At 38.4% G+C, this 18,677-nt stretch overlaps 2 protein-coding genes across 6 annotated transcripts; one reads left to right on the top strand and one right to left on the bottom strand.

Moving 5' to 3' along the window:
* The first annotated feature begins 643 nt into the window (after positions 1–643).
* On the top strand, positions 644–3,630 carry LOC122312540 (putative clathrin assembly protein At1g03050). 2 transcript variants are annotated; one of them, XM_043127186.1, is made up of 3 exons: positions 644–945; positions 1,097–1,903; positions 2,276–3,630. In XM_043127186.1, exons 2-3 carry the CDS (start codon positions 1,258–1,260, stop codon positions 3,385–3,387), a joined length of 1,758 nt encoding a protein of 585 aa, XP_042983120.1. In that variant the 5' UTR covers positions 644–945; positions 1,097–1,257; the 3' UTR covers positions 3,388–3,630. The 2 variants fall into 2 exon arrangements, with proteins under 2 accessions (XP_042983120.1, XP_042983119.1); XM_043127185.1 differs by having other exon boundaries at positions 1,163–1,903.
* Positions 3,631–3,871: 241 nt separating this feature from the next.
* On the bottom strand, positions 3,872–18,481 carry LOC122312538 (dynamin-like protein ARC5). Of its 4 annotated transcripts, XM_043127181.1 has the most exons (17): positions 18,036–18,480; positions 17,765–17,929; positions 17,533–17,655; positions 16,581–16,802; positions 14,916–15,049; positions 14,360–14,452; positions 14,076–14,139; positions 13,651–13,699; positions 13,411–13,493; positions 7,719–7,876; positions 7,550–7,610; positions 6,415–6,477; positions 6,186–6,286; positions 5,713–5,770; positions 4,836–5,174; positions 4,255–4,419; positions 3,872–4,165 (listed from the first exon to the last, which is right to left on the bottom strand). In XM_043127181.1, the coding sequence occupies exons 1-17, from the start codon at positions 18,417–18,419 to the stop codon at positions 4,073–4,075; spliced, it is 2,355 nt and encodes a 784-aa protein (XP_042983115.1). In that variant the 5' UTR covers positions 18,420–18,480; the 3' UTR covers positions 3,872–4,072. The 4 variants fall into 4 exon arrangements, with proteins under 4 accessions (XP_042983115.1, XP_042983116.1, XP_042983117.1 ...); XM_043127182.1 differs by lacking the exon at positions 6,415–6,477 and having other exon boundaries at positions 18,036–18,481; XM_043127183.1 differs by lacking the exons at positions 7,550–7,610; positions 7,719–7,876 and having other exon boundaries at positions 18,036–18,481.
* Between the last annotated feature and the right edge of the window lie 196 nt (positions 18,482–18,677).

Genomic DNA, 18,677 nt, shown 5'->3' on the forward strand with positions numbered 1-18,677 from the left:
TTTTTATATTAAAATATTAAATTTAATTAATACTACATCACATGTGATCAGATACAAACACCCATAATGAGTTATATTTGTTTAAAATTAATGTTAAATATAATTATGAATTGGGTAAATATTACACCCTTAATTTTTTAAAAAGAATTAGTTTAATTATTAAAAAAAATTATTACTATTATATAAATTTTATATTTATTCATTAAAATAAATTAAACGAAACTTCCTTATATTATATAATTATAAATATTCATTTATCATCTTAATGCAATTCCAGAAGAAGTTGCACTTATTTAGTAGGAGAAGAGTACAGACTACAGAGTATGTTTGGCACTGTACTGTTTAGATTCTGTGTCGGTTGTCTCAAAATTCTGAAAGCCAACTCAACCTTATATACCGTACTGACAGATTTACCTTCTGTTTCTGAACATAAAATATATACAGAAAAGATCACAACTCCATTGATCTTTAATTAGCAGATTTTCTGTGGCCACAGCTTCATTGAAAAGGTCAAAGGAATAATTATGGCACTTGACAATCGTAAGGAGTATTTTCACCAAAAAAATAAAAATAAAAAAATAACAAGGGAAGATATATACGTGCTAAAACCATCGAATACCGACCTACCTGCCTGCCATATCAGCCATTTACCTGTCAGCGAATGCCCAGATTTTCATGCTACAATAACGGCCAATGCATGGCCCGTTGAAAGGGCGTGTGGAAGCTTCGCGTTTGGGATCGGGAACGAAGAAACTAAGGGAAAAAAAGGGAGAGAGCAGGAGACAAACACAAAAGAAGGAGAGGAGATCAAGAGAATATTGCGCTACGTACGTACTGGTTTACCCAGTTTCTTAAAATTCCCTTTTCTTCTCCCATTCTCTTTGATCTACTCGGCACCCTTTGTCTTGGACATTGAACGATATATGTTTTGACAGCAGCTGCTGGGTAAGGAAGTTTTGATTTTTGGTGTATCTGTGTGTGCGTTTCATGTAATGGTAGAACAGCATTCCATTTCATATTTATCCTCACGGCCGCATGACATAGACGCATTTGTATCATGTTTTGTGTCTCTTATGCATGCATTCACTTTTAGCAGGCATGAAAGTTTTCCATTGTCGCTCCAAATCGTTGGATTAATCTTAACGAAAGTGTTTTTTCTCAGATCGTTCCTCAATAATTGTAAAAAGGGAAAAAAAAAAAAAAAAAAAAAAAGAAGAAGAAGAGAAAAACAAAACCATTGTGCATTAAATATTCCATATGGGTCAAAGCAAGATCAGAAGAGCTCTCGGAGCTGTGAAGGACAAGACCAGCATTGGGCTTGCAAAAGTTGCAAGCAGCACTTCGCTGGCGGACCTCGAGGTGGCAATTGTGAAGGCAACCGGACATGATGAAGTCCCAGGAGAGGAGAGGCATATTCGTGAGATACTCAGCTTAACATGCTACTCGCGCGCGCACATAAGTGCTTGCGTCAACACCCTCTCCAAGCGCCTGGACAAGACCAGGAATTGGATCGTCGCACTAAAGACGCTTGTGTTGGTTCAGCGCCTGCTATCGGAGGGTGACCCTGCGTATGAGCAAGAGATCTTCTTCGCAACCAGACGCGGGACTCGTGTTCTCAACATGTCGGACTTTCGTGACTCTTCCCAATCCAATCATTCATGGGACTATTCCTCGTTTGTTCGCACGTATGCACTCTACCTCGACGAACGGCTTGAATTTAGGATGCAAAGCCGGCGGGGGAATCGCAGTGCGTTCGGATTTGAAGAGGAGGAATTTGAGGAGGCCGGCCAGCAGGGTGGTTCAAGAGCCACTCCAGTGCATGAGATGAGGACGGAGCTTATATTTTCTAGGACACAGCATTTGCAGCAGCTCCTCCAGCGCTTCTTAGCTTGTCAACCTACAGGTTTGTATTGTATTCTGTACGTGTGAATGCCCACATCGAAACGAGATAAGAAGCGCAATCTCAAGTCGGAGAGAAATGGTAGAACTGTATAATTCTTTAAAGCGGTATCTTAAAATATAATATTTTAATAATTTATTTTAAAACTCAAAATTCTCCCTTATCAAACCATTAATATCTGTTGAACAGCCCAGTACTGTATGTTTTATCTCTATTTTGAGGTGGTTTAGTTGTGTCTGATGAGAGTGACGATTGGTAAAATTATCAATAGGTCATTTCATCGTCTGAGCTTTTCCTTCAAGATTAACCAAATTATGTTCGTTATGCAATCATATATACTAGATCGAGAATATCATGTAATTTGGATTGAAGCAGGTGCAGCAAAGATTCACCGGGTTGTGATGGTGGCTCTCTACCCTGTTGTGAAAGAGAGTTTTCAAATATATTATGACATAACAGAAATAATGGGGATCTTGATCGACCGTTTCATGGAGTTGGAGGTCCGCGAATGCGTGAGGATCTACGAGATCTTCTGCCGCCTTGGCAAGCAGTTCGACGAGCTTGAAATGTTTTATGACTGGTGCAAGACTGTTGGGATTGGACGTTGTTCTGAATTCCCGGAGCTTGATAAGATTACTCCAAAGAAACTTGAGGTGATGGACGAGTTCATCCGGGACAAGTCGGCTTTGGCTCAAAGCATAAAAGCAAAGTCTCTAGAAGAGAAAAAGGAGGAGGTTAAAGAGGCTGCAGAACAAAGGGAAAACGAAATGAACGAGATCAAGGCTCTACCCCCACCAGAGGTTTTCAATGATGCCCAATTCGAGGAAGTGAAAAAGGAAGAAACGAAGGAACAAAAAGAAGTCAAAGTTACACAACACGAGGGTGATTTATTGAATTTAGGAGACGATGCAATCACAAGCCACGAACATGCAGATAAACTAGCCTTAGCCTTGTTTGATGGCTATGAACCGCCGGCAACAAATGACACTCCAGCTCTTGCGTGGGAGGCCTTCAATGATGAGACCTCAGACTGGGAGACAGCTTTGGTTCAATCGGGGAGCAATCTGTCAAGTCAGAAAACGACACTTGCTGGCGGTTTTGACATGTTGTTGCTCGATGGTATGTACAAACAGTCTGCCACAACGGCAGCAATGGCGGGTCCGGGTTATGGGTCCAGTGGGAGTGCGAGTAGCATCGCACTTGGGTCAGCCGGAAGGCCAGCAATGCTGGCATTGCCAGCACCGCCAGTATCAGAGGGTGGTTCAAATTCTATGACGACTTCAGACCCATTTGCAGCTTCACTGACAGTGCCACCACCGGCGTATGTGCAAATGTCGGAGATGGAGAGGAAGCAGAAGCTGTTGGTGGAAGAGCAGTTAATGTGGCAGCAGTATGCAAGGGATGGGATGCAAGGACAGCTTGGAATGGCAAAGATGCAGCACCAGTACAATCCTTACAACCTGGGAGGTTACACACCCAGCTACTGAAGCTTTTGTGTTTGATCCATTTTTTGTCCTTAATCTTGTCTTCTTTGTTGAGGTTAAGAGCATATTACTGTTTATTAGAGTGGTTCGACTAGCAGCAAAAGTTACAGAATGGCATAAATCTTTAAGGCCACCGAAGTTACACTTGAGGTGGGGGCCATCGTCTGATCACTTCCATTTGGGTGGACTGATTCATTATTCATCATAACTAAATCAGCATTGCCATTAACTTTGAAGGTGAGTGAACTCATGGCTTGATGAGAAACAAACTAAAGATACTTAATTCTAAAGCATGGTCTTTTAAGTATGAATATTCTTAAACAACTACGTACCCAATCATTATATATTCTGAAGGTGAGTGAACTCATGGCTTGATGAGAAACAAACTAAAGATACTTAATTCTAAAGCATGGTCTTTAAGTATGAATATTCTTAAACAACTACGTACCCAATCATTATATATTCTGAAGGTGAGTGAACTCATGGCTTGATGAGAAACAAACTAAAGATACTTAATTCTAAAGCATGGTCTTTAAGTATGAATATTCTTAAACAACTACGTACCCAATCATTATATATTCTTTCACACATCCACTTAAATGGATAAGTGCAAACAGAAAAGAAACAGATTATAAATAATGTTATCACACATCTGACCATGTCATTCTGCAGCAACTTGGATCACAAATCACTTCGAGGAAATCATGGATGGCCTTAACACGACTTGAAGTGAACTAAGCTGTTCATGTATTTGTTTGAATTTCTCTTTAAGCCTCTTAATCTGCAAATACCACTAACATCTTGGTCAAACTAGAGAGAGAGAATACCCAAATTCGACGGTCTAGGAAAAAGATAAGTAAATTAGAATACCCTTTTCAGCTCAATCTCTGTATCTCGTTTCCGCAGGCCCAATGAGTGTTGCAGGTTAGTGATGTCAAAGATATTATCCAGGTCATCTTCAAAAGCAGATTCCAAGTCCTCCCGAAGGAGTGCAGGCAACTTGTCTACAACCGGCATTAGAAGGAAGCAGTTGAACTGCAGAAGATATAACTGAATGAGAAAGAAATGTGAAAACAAAAACTAGGCATGGAAGAATCCATCAATATATAAACAAAATAATACCCTTTTCCACTAAATGTTTTATGCATAGAGCTTTCCAGAAATGTTGCAATGAATAATTCTGTAGTTTAGCCACTAAACAATGAAGTGGGAAAAATATCTACAAATAGATGGAAGCATGACATGAAACACAAAGTGAAGAAATTTAAATGAGTACAATAAAGTAAACAAGGAAATCTTGCATGCTTATTACAAAGAAAACAAGCTTATTCTTTGCAATCATGCTTGAAATCTCCATCATCCCATAAGCCCTCCCTTATGAGTCAGGAATGTGTGCAACTCTATTGAACAAATCTAGCCTTTGACCAATAGAAAGGATATACATAACAAACCTTTAATTCTGCGGATGCCAAGAAATATTCTCTTATGCCATGAAATATCTGTTGTACCAAAGCATAAACAAGCCTTTCAGATGAAGGTGCAAGCCTCCGGTTCCAAAGAGTGCTATCTAGAAGGTCAGCCAGCCTCGTTTCTGTTGTCTGAATAGAAGAGGTAGAGTCAGCGCTTGAGGCCAGATGACTGAGCTTTACATCTGCCCTTGGCTTAGTATATTGCCTCTCATTGGCAACAGACCCCTCATGGTGAAGACCAGCAGATAAAGGATTACCACCAATCGTGGTCTCTTCTGCTCCTCCAAATGAGTCCAAAAATTGACGTAACCCAGCCCGATTCTAAAAAAATTTTGACATCCATTGGGACATATGATTAGTAAAGCAAATTAACTTGCAGAAACTAGCCACCTTTCAGCTGTTGTCTATAGCATTCAAAGTCACAGAGACAGCCTGTCCATGCTATGGAAAGCTTAAATTAGATACATAAGAACACCCACGTGTGATGTTAGACTCTTTCTTTAGCATTGAAGGCACAATTACAATCCAATGTGCCATATAGTCACATTTCTGAAACATATGCATATATGGATAAACTTAAAAAGAAACAAAACTTAAAATATATAGATGGAAGACAGAACATGGAAACAAACTCCCTCCATCACCTAAAGTGACAAAAGAAAAAAAAAAGAGAGAGATTAGGGAAGGAAAAAGTAGAATGGTATCTGATGCTTATTTTAATCCTAGAAACAGCTATCTACCTAGCATAGGCTAATATATATATATATATATATATAAAAGCAAGCCATTTGAGATGCAACAGAAAATGGATTGGATTGGTCATCTGCACCTGAATGATTCACAGATAAAATATATTAACCTTATTGTGGAGGGACCAGGTGACGTAACGAGTGGTGCTTACTAAATCCTCCATACATCTGCAACGAAAACATATTGAACAGTAAGAGCATATATCAGGGTCAAGCTCAAGAGAATTTAACTGAGCATCAAGTAAACAATATAATAGAACATCCAATGGTAGCCATAAAGAACATGACAGAAATGTGAAGTATAATATATAAGTAGATTTACTATATCGAGACCACGGCCATTGCTAACTTCTAAAGTCGTGGCTTTGTTTATCCCCCTTTTTTTTCCTCCAATTTTCAATAATTTTTTATCTGCATACATTGCTGGCTAAACTAGATGCATGGAGTTTAAAATACTTCCAAAGACACAGAGCCTCATAATGCTTTTAATAAATAGGAGAATCATATTTTGTTCTTTTGTACCCCCCAAAAAAATACTGTAAGATATACAACAGTATAATTGTAAAAGAGACAACTGGTTTACTTTTCACGGCAAGCTCTTTCAGTAGATTCAGCAAATTTGTTGAAGGCAGCAGCAACGCGCCTAAGAAACACTTCATGGCCGCTTAGGTATTCACCATCTTTCTGTTGAAAACCAATTGAAGTAGGATGAGTAATTTATAATGTAACTTATGTAGGAAGAAGAACCAAAATGATATTCATGAGGTAAAAAAAGTGATACAAAACCGTTCACGAACAGACAGAGCCCATACTTGTAGAAGATACACAGAAATAGGAAGCAATCTCTTCAGAATGTACAAGAGCCTACCACCCAACTAAATTAGGAAGACAGAAATATTAGATTTCTGTACAAATCAATGATAGAAAAGCCAGAAATAAACAATGTCTTTTGCAAGATGGGTTAAGGATTATACAAAACTTTCAATGAATGAATGTGCAACCCTCTATTCAAGTCATGAAAATGTGTCATCGGTGTCAAAACATTATGCAAACTAATGTTGTTATCGGCAGCCAGCTACACAACAGGAGAAATATATGCAACTAAGAAACAATGTCCTTTTCTTTATAATTAACTAAGAAAGAAGGTCCATAAAACAGGTATAGCTGAAAGGAAGAGAGCAAGCTCGGATGTTTTTAATGAGACATGTAACTCTCTCACAATGCACTCCTTTGGGACACGTCACTCCCTCGTTCTCTAATTAATGTCACCCTTATCATGTTCCCCATCTCGAGTGGCCTCCCATTAGGGATTTTGTGTTACAAGTAACTCTGGGAAGCACATGACAACATGGAAAACTCTCACACTGGAGTGAAAACATCTAATAAAGGGCAAGTACAAGAAGGAATGAAATTCCCCAATCACCTGGAGAGTGGACAATACTTGAATTTCCACCCACTTTATGCGACTCTCTGCTAACATTATTGAGGTATCTCATTGAGGATCCGCATCACTGCCAATTAGACAGTTCCTATCCTCAAAATTGCATGAATCTCTCCTGAAGTGACACACTGGGGCATCCAACGAGCCTTCAACAGTGGACTTTCTCTTTTACGTCTCTTGACACCAACAACATTAGTTTTTTTAAGTAAAAATAACATCATCTCATACTTAACGTTATACCGGATTAAAATGGATGTAATGGTTATTTATTTTGGGTTAATGATATGCTCCAATCTGGTCTGAAAGGATTCCACTCACAGGATTTTTGCATGATGGGATTTTGTTGATGAATTTATCTTTCAAAAAACAATGAAGGCAAAAATCTTGGTTTCACTGCATGTGACATATCTTTGTCTTTTTATTCAGGCAAGTTAAGAATAATGTGACATATCTCAAGACCACCAATAAAAATAAGACAAAAATGGAATGATAATAGTACTTAACACCTGATGAAGAAATGGTTCAAATGAGTCCCTAGCCTTTGCAACAGCTATTACACAAGCTGTCCTGATTTCTCGCAAAAACAAAAAAAAAAAAGGGAAAGAGGAAAATCAGAAAATTAAAAGAAGCCTGAATCCAGTGACACATCTGAGTAAACTAAAAAACCGTCAATACCTAGAGTAGTTTGTTCCATCATGAATATCTTCAACTCCGCAGGCATTTACAATTTCTTCCCGGGTAATTGGAGGGCATTTAGTTCCTCCAACAACAAAACGGAATTCAGCCATGGCACGGTGATATTGTGCACCCCCATAAAGACGCATTCCCGCATTCTACAATAAAATCAAACCCAAAGACTATTTGCATCTTTATATATTACTGAAATATATTCAGTTCAGTTTGTGTGAGGCTACTAACAGCCTTTAACCACATATAAGTATAATTGAGAAGACGAGCTCTTGTATTCAGATCAGTTAGTCATTTACTTCTATAAATCAGAGCCCTATTTATAGAGCAGTATTTTTTTTAGAAGATACTCAACTCAAATAAACCTCAATCCCAATTCGCAACTAACTGGGTCAGCCACATTGACTTTTTATGCCATTGGGTCCTATCTAGGGCAACCAATGTCTCTGGTTACAATCTCTAAAAATCTTGTAGTTTCTCATGGCTTCTACCCCCATAATTTGTTCCTACCTTTTGCCCTTTTGCTCCTTCCACATTAATACTGTTAGAATATATTGTCTATAATGTGTTTGTATAAGGGTATATGAGTCTCTTGTATTTAGGGTATATATATACTTGTGTGTACACTGTGAATAAGAGAATAGAGTATTATTTCATCAAATCTCATCTACATGGTATCAGAGCGCGATTCTCACGAATCTGAGTTCTGTATGGGTTGAGAGTGTTTTTCGGGTGTAGTTTGTGAGCTCACCGTGTTCCCCGGCGTGTTTCCGTGTGGTTTCCGTGCTCGTTGGCGGCTTGTGGTGGTTGAAGCGCTTTCCGGCCACTTTCCGGCATCATCTCCGGTACTGGACACCAGGGGTGAACTCGCCGGCAGTTTCTGTTGGTACCGAGCCTAGTTGTTGTCGTCTTCAGCCTCCGGAAGGGGTCACCGTCGCCGATCCAGTACCATTTAGTTGCAGGTAAGCTCCTATTCCAATTCTGGAGTAGGCATAACCCTGAACCTGTATAAGGTTTATTCCAGGTTGGAATAAAACACGTTTGGTAACACGGATAGCTTAAACTTATCCTGGGTTAGGATAGGCTTATCCGAGACAGATCCAAACGAGCCAGAGCCAGACCCGGACCCGATCCGAGGCAGGTCCATATCGGCCATATACTGGTAGAAACAGACCCGATACCGGCTGAAACAAAGCCGATTTCGGCCGATACAGTCCGATTCCGGCCACTTTCAAGCCGATACATACCGGTTCGGAACCGGTACAACACTTTTTTGACCGGTTTAGACTTGTTTCACCCGATACAGGCCCTAGATTTGGGTTTTTAATCTGGATTTCTACTTTTCCAGATTGTATTTTCCAGGGTCTTTGTCGTACTCATCTGATTGATCCAATTCCTGCTTCGACTAGTTCTACATTTGCTCAATGGGTGCAGGAAGATGCTCAAATATTATCTCTGATATTGACTAGTATTGAACCTAGTATCTGCTCAAATTTAATACATTTTGACACTGCTCAAGAGGTGTAGGGGCATTTCAAACAGATGTATTCAGGTGCTGGAAACATAACTCGTATTTATGAGTTGTGTAAACAATTCTTCGTGTTGGAACATAATGTTTTGGGCCTGGAAGAATATTATTCTCAAGTAATGGGCATATGTGAAGAACTCAAAATGTATCAACTCGTCACTTCTGATGTTCCAAGTATGCTAAAACAACGAGAAGATTTTAATATTGTTCGCTTTCTTGTTGGCTTAAAACCGGAGTATGAGTCAGTGCGTTCTCAAATTTTGGCAAGTCCAAAGCTTCCCTCATTTCCTGATGTATTCTCCCGACTTTAGCGAGCTACATTGTCTTCTGATCAGAGTAATGAGAGGTCTACTTTAACTACTTTCTATGTTGCTCCTGCTGGATGTGGAGGTCGAAGTGGTATAGGTGCACATGGGGGTGCACGTGGGGGAAGAGATAATCGCACTCGAGGTCATGAATTTCGTAAGTGCACCCATTGTGGTCACACTAACCACTCAGTGGATTATTGTTGGGATCTACATGGTAGACCATCTGGGTCTGCTAATCAAGCCACTTTCCAAGATGATCCACAGTCAACGAGCTCCAACCGATCTTCAGATATGATTAGTATATCAAAGGATGAGTATGAGCGGTTTTTGGGTCACACAGAGGCTTCATCTTCCACAGCTACTCTTACCCACTCAGGTGTCTTGTCTCATCCACTCAACGTCCATGGATCATTGATTCAGGAGCTAATGAATATTTGAACGGTTTGTCTTTTGCCCTGTCTAAGTTAAATACTGTACCATCTATAAAAAATGTCACTCTTGCTAATGGTTCTCTTGCTAAAGTTACAAGCATTGGATCCACTAAACTCACTGACTCCATATCCTTGTCATCTGTCCTACATGCTCCGAGTTTTCCTTTTAGTTTGTTGTCTATTAGTAAGATTACTCAAAATCTACAATGTTCAGTCACTTTTTATCCCTCTTCATGTGTTTTTCAGATTCTCAAGACGGAGAATAAGATTGGTACGGGGCATGAAGCTGGTGGTCTGTATTACCTTGATATTCAACAGTCACCCACTCAAGCCTTTACAACCCCCTCATCATCTGCTTTTGAATGGCACTGTCGCCTAGGTCATCCCTCACTTTCTCTTTTGAAGTGTCAAATTAGGAACTTGGGAAGTGCGTCTCCCTTTTCTTGTGAAGCGTGTCAACTTAGTAAACACCATCGTGTGTCTTTTGTTCCTCGTATTGATAAACAAGCATCGAGTCCTTTTAAATTGGTTCACTCTGATATATGGAGACCAATCAACATTGAATCAAACAAGTTTCAATATTTTGTTACATTTGTTGATGACTACTCTCGTGTGACATGGTTGTTTTTTTATGAAGGCCAGATCTAAACTTCTTTCCATATTTCAAGTGTTCTGGAAACAAATTAAAACTCAATTTAACAAAAAGGTTCAAATTTTGCGTTCTGATAATGCTAGAAAATATCTATCTAGTGCCTTTGCTACTTACCTAAGTGACAAAGGAATTGTTCATCAAACATCATGTTCATATACACCCCAACAGAATGGGGTGGCTGAATGCAAAAACCAGCATTTGTTATATGTAACCCAAGCACTATGGCTACATATGCATGTTCCTAAACGGTTTTGGAGTGATGGTGTTCTTACTGCTTGTCATCTTATTAATTGTATGCCTTCATCAGTTCTTAATGGTTCATCTCCCTTCTCCGTCTTGTTTCCATCATCTTTACCTTTTTCTCTTCCACCAAAAATCTTCGGATGTGTTTGCTCCATTCATAACCTTGGTCCAGACTTTGATAAACTTGACCCCCGTTCTACCAAGTGTCTCTTTGTTGGTTATTCCTGGACTCAAAAAGGATATCGCTGCTATAGTCCTACTCTTAGACGCTATTTCACGAGTGTTGATGTTACCTTCTTTGAGTCCATACCCTTTTTTTTCAAATACATCTTCGAGTGTTGAGTGTGATCCTCTACCATTACCTACTCTTATATTATCTCCCTCACAATCACCCAACCTTACCCAACCTTCCGCAGTTCCTTTACAGGTTTACTCACGTCGCTTGCGGCCACCGGCTCCCATACCCCAACCAGTCGTGCCTCCATCTTCAGATCCTGAGTTGCCCAGTACTTTGGACTCTCTATCTATTGCTCTTCGCAAAGGTAATCGTTCTTGTGTTACTCAACATCCTATTAGTCAATTTGTTTCATATCATGCCTTATCCCCTTCATTCTCATGTTTTACATCTCAAGTTTCAAAACTCTCTATTCCTAAGACACTTCAGGATGCATTATTTGATCCGAGATGGAGGATAGCTATAGAAAATGAAATGGATGCTCTTCATCATAATGGCACATGGGATCTTATTCCACTACCACCTAGTAAACAACTTGTTGGCTGTAAATGGGTATACACTATCAAATTTCATCCTAATGGTTCTGTAGAACGTCTGAAAGCCCGCTTGGTTGCAAAGGGCTACACTCAAACCTATGGCATTGATTACGAAGAGACACTCTCTCCAGTTGCCCAAATCTCTTCTGTTCGAGTGCTAATCTCTCTTGCTGCTAATTTAGACTGGCCCTTATTTCAGCTGGATGTAAAAAATGCATTCTTCCATAGCGAGTTACATGAGGAAGTTTATATGGAGCAACCACCTGGGTTTGTTGCTCAAGGGGAGTATCGAGGTACTGTATGCAGGTTGAAAAAGGCATTATATGGTTTGAAACAATCTCCTCGAGCATGGTTTGGAAGGTTCTCTAATGCTGTATTGACATTTGGTCTTCACAAATGCCAAAAAGATCACTCGGTATTTCACTTGCATAGTGATGCAGATCACATTTTGTTGGTTGTATACGTGGATGATATTGTAATTATTGGGAGTGACTCTGCTGGAATTATTAGACTAAAGCAATTTTTACATGATCAGTGTCAGACGAAAGACTTGGGCAAGCGTAGATATTTCCTTGGAATTGAAGTCAGTAGATCTAAAGAGAGCATCAACCTATCTCAGAGGAAATGTGTACTTGATCTTTTAGAAGAAACCGGCATGTTGGGTGCACGACCTATTGACACCCGTATGGATCCCAATCGTAAATTCTTGAAAGAAGAGGGGGAGTTGTTTAGAGATTCAGGTATGTATCAAAGACTTGTTGGGAAATTGAACTATCTTACCATCACTAGACCAGACATCTCTTATGCAGTGAGTGTACTGAGTCAATTTTTACAAACGTCTAGGATCTCACATTGGGATGCTGTAATTCAGATTCTTCGTTATCTCAAGCGAGCACCTGGCCTTGGAATACTATATCGACCAAATGGACATCTTAGAGTTGAAGCATTTTCAGATTTTGATTGGGCAGGATCTCCTTCAGATAGAAGATTTACTACGGGATATTGTACCTTTGTAGGAGGTAACTTGGTTACATGGAAGAGTAAGAAACAAACAGTAATAGCTCGTTCTAGTGTGGAGGCTGAATACAGGGCAATGCCACATACTACTAGTGAGTTGACATGGTTACAACACTTTCTTCAAGAGATTGGGTTTCCAGCTATTTTGTGATAATCAAGCTACACTGCATATTGCCTCTAACCCTGTGTTTCATGAGATGACTAAACATATAGAGATTAATTGTCACTTCATTCGAGATAAGATACTAAGTGGTGACATTGCTACACCTTTTGTGAAGTCCGCAGATCAACTCGCAAATGTGTTTACTAAATCCTTGTGTTGGAGTTGATTAAAACCTATTTGTTTCAAGCTGGGTTTATATGATGTATATGCCCCAACTTGAGGGGGAGTGTTAGAATATATTGTCTATAATGTGTTTGTATAAGGGTATATGAGTCTCTTGTATTTAGGGTATATATATACTTGTGTGTACACTGTGAATATGAGAATAGAGTATTATTTCATCAAATCTCGTCTACAAATACGATCAGCTAAAATAATTAATAACAGAAAGATTCAGACTGAACAAATATGGGAGGAAAATAAAATACAGACAATACTAAAAAGTAGAATATAAAAGTAAGCACAAATTTTCAGCAAAGCATATGCCTGTAGTGTTATGTGTGGCATACCAATATATTACACTTCAGCACATAAATGTATTTCAGGTCAGAGAATTCTTTGGCTTACAGGTATTAACTTGTGAGGAAACTGAACACCATCAGAAGCAACAAATGCCCCTCCATTAGTTCTCTCGTCTTGTAGTGTTTCACCTGTAACAGAAAGAAACAAATTGTTTGGGATCCAAGAAAGCGACATAAATGAAAATATATAAACATATTATAGAAAATAACAAGAATGAACTTTTAACGTTACAACATCCACCATGTGTCTAAATTGTCCATGGAAAGGAACATCTAGATGATTTACCAAATTTATCTGGAGGTGCAACAACTGTCCCCTTCAATAACAATGACAACTGAACAATAAACCATAGTTAGTCACAATTAATAATCATGAATAAGACAATAATATTTGGGTAGTAGTAATGTTAATATCCAACATATTGGAGATTTGATTTTCAATTGTTAAGCTAATTTTTTTTATGCTGCATTCATACTATTTATGCTGTTTGGAGAAATGTTTTACTAATAGACAAGGACTTTAAAGCACTCTTCCAACCACAAATCTAACTAAAAACGAAGCATGTCCTTAATAGTTCATGCAGAGTCTTTCCAGTCCAAGATTTCTCCTCATGCAGTTGCTATAAGCCACCTAAGAGAATTAGATATTGGCATTTGGCAGCACTGATAAACAATACGAATCCTCCAGAATGAGAGGACTGTAATTGAGACCTTGGTCAAGAACAGATCATGAAATGTTCTTCCTTTCTCCTTTAATTTTACTGCATCCAAGGTGCTGCGCATCAAAAGTAGAATAAAATGAATAAAAAAAGAAAGTGACATGTTCATTTATGGTAAAGAAATAAATTAACTAATAAAAAATTATGCAATAATGAAAGATTCTAGCCCCACAACACATGTGTGGCATTATTGGAATTTGAACCATTCAAGGCCAAAGTTTAATTCCCCATCTAATATTGCCTAAAAAAACAAGTTTTATAAGTTTATCTAGAAACCTGAGTTCCTGATTTATTTCATTCAGCTTTCTTGTTGTGCTCCGGTACTCCTTTTCAAGAAGTGGAATGATCGATGGAACACTATCCATGTACCTGGCAAGCATAATCTTAGCAAACAATTAGCCAGAGAATATTGTAGGCAAACTACAGCAATGTTTGGGTAATGAGATGAGAATTATGTGAATAGTAGTGAAATGATTTGAGTTAAGATATTTTATTGGGTTTTGGGAAAGGAGAGAGAAAAAGTTGAATAAAAATATTATAAATTTAAAAATATTTTTAGAATATAATTTTTATTTTGAAATTTGAAAATTTTGTATTGTTTTTTGTGTTTTGTTTGGAAGTTTGAGAAAGTTGTAAGAATTAGGTAATGATTAGACAAACAGGTGAAGATTTGAAATTGAAAAGTGTTTACGTTTGAGTGATATTTGGGAAGGAAATTATGAGAAGTTTTGAGACAAGATGAGATCATCTCACTTCCCAAACAAGTCCTAAGTGTCCATCCATTACAAGAGAGGCAAAGAGCCAATGCTAATACGAGGAAATAAACATGTACCTTTTCTGCAGTAATTCTTCCAAGAAGAATCGAAGTTTGCTTACACCTATTCTACTTCTTTCTTGCTTTGATAGTGATCGGCCCAACTTCTCCTCCAAAGATTTAACATCTTCCTCCTCTCTTAGGGATATTGCCTTCATTATAAAATATGCTTAAGAATTGGAAGAAGATTAGATATGAAACACAAGCATATAGCCAAATTTCCCTTCCCACGCAAAAGGGTTAAAATCCCCTCTAACCCTTTTTTTTTTCAACCAGATCATCCAAATAGTTATATGAACTACTAATTCCAGCATTATCATCTGATATCCTCTCATTGCCTAACATTTACGTCTGAACTCACCTTTTCGGAATGATAAAAAATTTTAGACCACATGAGAGAGTCTTTTAGATTACCTAACATTGGTCTTTTGGTTCTCTTAACTCAAATCTTATTTACATCTGAACCAAATGAATTCATAAGAGTTATGCATCATAATGAAAGTATGATGCAACGGTTTAGATCATAGATAAAGTCTTTTAGTTTTCCTAATGCATGTGTTTTGGTTTTCTGAACTTTTGAAGTTTAAAGAGATTTAGAGAGCTTAAAGTTGCGACTCTTAATGGAGGAAGTTATTTTCATAGACTATATAAAGGGCTCTTGGTCCTTTTCTCCTCTAACATACAAACATAAGAAGATCAAGGGAAGAAAAGGCCGAAGTGTTCAACCAAATTGCAGACGTCAAGGTGTTAACAATGCCTCACTCTTAAAGACTCTAGTTATCATGTAATGAATTAAGATATGTTTAACTTGATTATATGTATTAGTTTTTATATAATAATAATCAATTACACTGGCCGGATGCTCGTGAAATTAAACTTTAGTAGTCTAAATACCAGGGTATTACAATCTTCACCCTCCAACTCAAAAGAAAAAAGTTTGTTGCACCAATGTATTTGTTGGTAATTGTTGGACAGAAACAAGCATCTCATGCAGCTTCAACCATCGTGTCTTACCCCATCTTTGAGCAAAAGTCTTTGTACTTTCTGTCTTTGTTATTTCTTGCACATCAAATTTAAAATCCCCTCTTTCCTACTCCAAGTTTTATATTCAAAACTCACATTTCAATTTAGAAGTAACCCATGCTTTTATTCATTAAATAAAAAGTGCATTTTTTCTCATGTCACAAGAGCTCTTCCATTCATTCTATTTACTCCCTCTGCTCCATTGATCTCTTTGGAATCACAACATTATTCCCCCTCCCAGAAAATGTAATGTCAGTTTCCCCTAGGTGCAGGACTACTTATAGATGAAAAAACAGAAGCAGTTTTATGATTTCGAAACAGGTGAAGAACTTAGAAGAAGCTAATGCTGACATTGCCCAGATTATAAAAATCATGGTATAAGCAATCTGCATTATCTGATCCAAAAATAAGTGCCAAACAGAACACAGAAAATCCATGTCTAGTATGAAACCATCAATACCTTAAGGTAGGGGTACAACTAAAAAACCAGGTAACAAAGTAAAGGAAAGTCAATGATGACCAACATCAATAGGCACACTGTAGGAACATGGCAATACCACTACCATTCAAATGTACAACTAGAAAAGGCACTTAACAGAAAAAGGAAAGGAAAAAAAAAAAAAAAAAAAAACTAGATAAGTTAACTGTTGAATACTAAACCTGTTTAAACTCATCATTTGTCCCGTAAACTGAATCGGGGCCAGAACCAACTCTTCCTGAAGGCACAGATGTGAAAAAGGGAGAGTCACCCAGTATGAAGCCATCAAGTGTACATGCAGGTGGTGAAAGGAAAACTTCCACATCTGATGAACGTGCAAACTGGGGTATTTTTGTATCAAGCTTGGTAGAGACAATGACTGTTCTTGAAAGCTCAGGATCAATCTGTATAAGGTCACGGAAATATTCAAACTTTTGCACTTGATGCTAAATATTTAAGGTAGTTGACCCATTACCGATTCAAAAGCAGTCAATCTATACTAAGATACAGTTTCTCTGATGCATTTACTTTTTTAGTTCAAAAGTAGCCGAAAATTTATCCTTAGGGCAGTAGGCTCACTTAGTTGGGAATAGGTTTGAAATTCCAAGACAAAGTTTTCTACTTTTCGCTGTGACTTGCCCTTTCAAAAAAATTTTAGGCTCAAAAACTTCTGGCAAAAGAAGTTTCAAATAGCTCTAGTTGTCTTTTACACATTACCAGCTCTGAGCGTATGCTGCACTTGTTTTTCAAATTCCATTTTTAAATGGCCCATTGGGTGGCTATGATGAGAAGGTGCAAGATGAACTGAACTAGTTTGAGATTGAATAAAACTGGCTATAATGCTTTAGCAAGTCCTCGGGGATAGTTGCGTTTATGCTTACACAATGGAAGCCAAATATTTTTCTTTCCTTCAGAGCTGTAACCAAAAAAGAACAAAATGAAAATAAATAGCCAAAAGGCATATTGTCATTAAGGCGACTATTTAGCATAGACTGTTGCAGAAATCTGGGAAGTCTGCAACAAACACATTCTCCTACTCAAACAAAGTATAGAGGAAATGATCAAGAAAATGTCAACCATAGGGGTAAAGAATCATGAAGTCGACAAAAATAAAAGGACTTGAAAGGCACATACTTGCATAACCACCCTCCGGGTGGTTGCATTGCTCCAGTCGCTACAATCTTCAAGGCATAGTATAATGAACTCTTTATGCTGCATTTTAGCTCGCACGAGGGACTCCACTGCACGAGCTTGACTCTGCCAAGAATGCGACAGCACAACAGCATTTACCATTACAATCACAGCAAAAACTAAACATTTAAAAAAAAAAAAAAAAAAAAAAGGTATTCAGCGGCTTGCATTGGACCTGTAGCGCTCGATTCTTTGGACCTGGAGCAGGAGCAATTAGTCCAGGAGTGTCTATAATGGTAAGATTTGGGCAATATTTATATTCCACTTTAATAATTATTTCTTTGGTTGAAAATTGACAAGGGTCGCGCTCCAACCTCAAATTTTCAGCTTCAATGTATGCCTATGGAAAATCATTAAGTTAGAATTTAAAGAAAAAAAATACACCATTTGCATAATTGTACTGAAATCATCATTTTGTAGCATCCCAACGGCAACAATTAGAAAACCTGAATTTCCAGGAGAGACATTTCCTCGGCAACGAACATGGTGGAATCAGAGTCGGCATCGGCATTGGAGACGAGACGACAGCGGGGGAGCTCGCAGAGAGGGTCGTACTTCATGTGGAGAGTGATGGGGCGCCTGGTCTTCGTGCCGCCGCCGACGTGGTTGAACTGGAAGCCCATGAGAGCTTCCACCAGAGCACTCTTACCGTCTGTCTGGTGGCCCACCACCAGCACTGCCGGCGCCTCAAATGGGGTCTGGAACTCCTGCGCCAGACCGTGCAGTTCGTTGTACGCCTCGTACAGCCTCCATTGCTTCTCCAATTCCGATTCATCGGTTGGTTTGAGAATTGGAATGCACGCTGCATCGGAGCCCTCCTCCGTCTCCATCTTTAATCCCTCGGCTAACTCCAAGATTGAAACGAGATGAGGCAAGAGCGCGGTTATTTTGTTTTTGGTTTCGGATATGTGCCATGTGGCATGCCTGTCTCGGTTTTACTTTTTTGGTTTTTTGTTTGTTTCTTTATAAATAAATTAGACTTTGTATTATCCAAACGATCAAATCTATATTTAGTTGATGAGTAAAATTTAACTTATTTTAAATCAATGATGGTATATTAGTATACATTATTTTTTTTAATTCTTTAT

The sequence above is a fragment of the Carya illinoinensis genome, chromosome 6 (assembly GCF_018687715.1).
Source record: "Carya illinoinensis cultivar Pawnee chromosome 6, C.illinoinensisPawnee_v1, whole genome shotgun sequence".
NCBI classification, from domain to species: Eukaryota; Viridiplantae; Streptophyta; class Magnoliopsida; order Fagales; family Juglandaceae; genus Carya; species Carya illinoinensis.

Coding starts and splice junctions, on each gene's coding strand:
- LOC122312540 (XM_043127186.1), top strand. CDS start 1,258: ATGGGTCAAAGCAAGATCAGAAGAGCTCTCGGAGCTGTGAAGGACAAG. Junction 1,904..2,275: donor CTTAGCTTGTCAACCTACAG/GTTTGTATTGTA, acceptor GGATTGAAGCAG/GTGCAGCAAAGATTCACCGG.
- LOC122312538 (XM_043127181.1), bottom strand. CDS start 18,419: ATGGAGACGGAGGAGGGCTCCGATGCAGCGTGCATTCCAATTCTCAAA. Junction 17,656..17,764: donor CAAAGAATCGAGCGCTACAG/GTCCAATGCAAG, acceptor CATTCTTGGCAG/AGTCAAGCTCGTGCAGTGGA. Junction 5,175..5,712: donor CCTGGTCCCTCCACAATAAG/GTTAATATATTT, acceptor AAATTTTTTTAG/AATCGGGCTGGGTTACGTCA.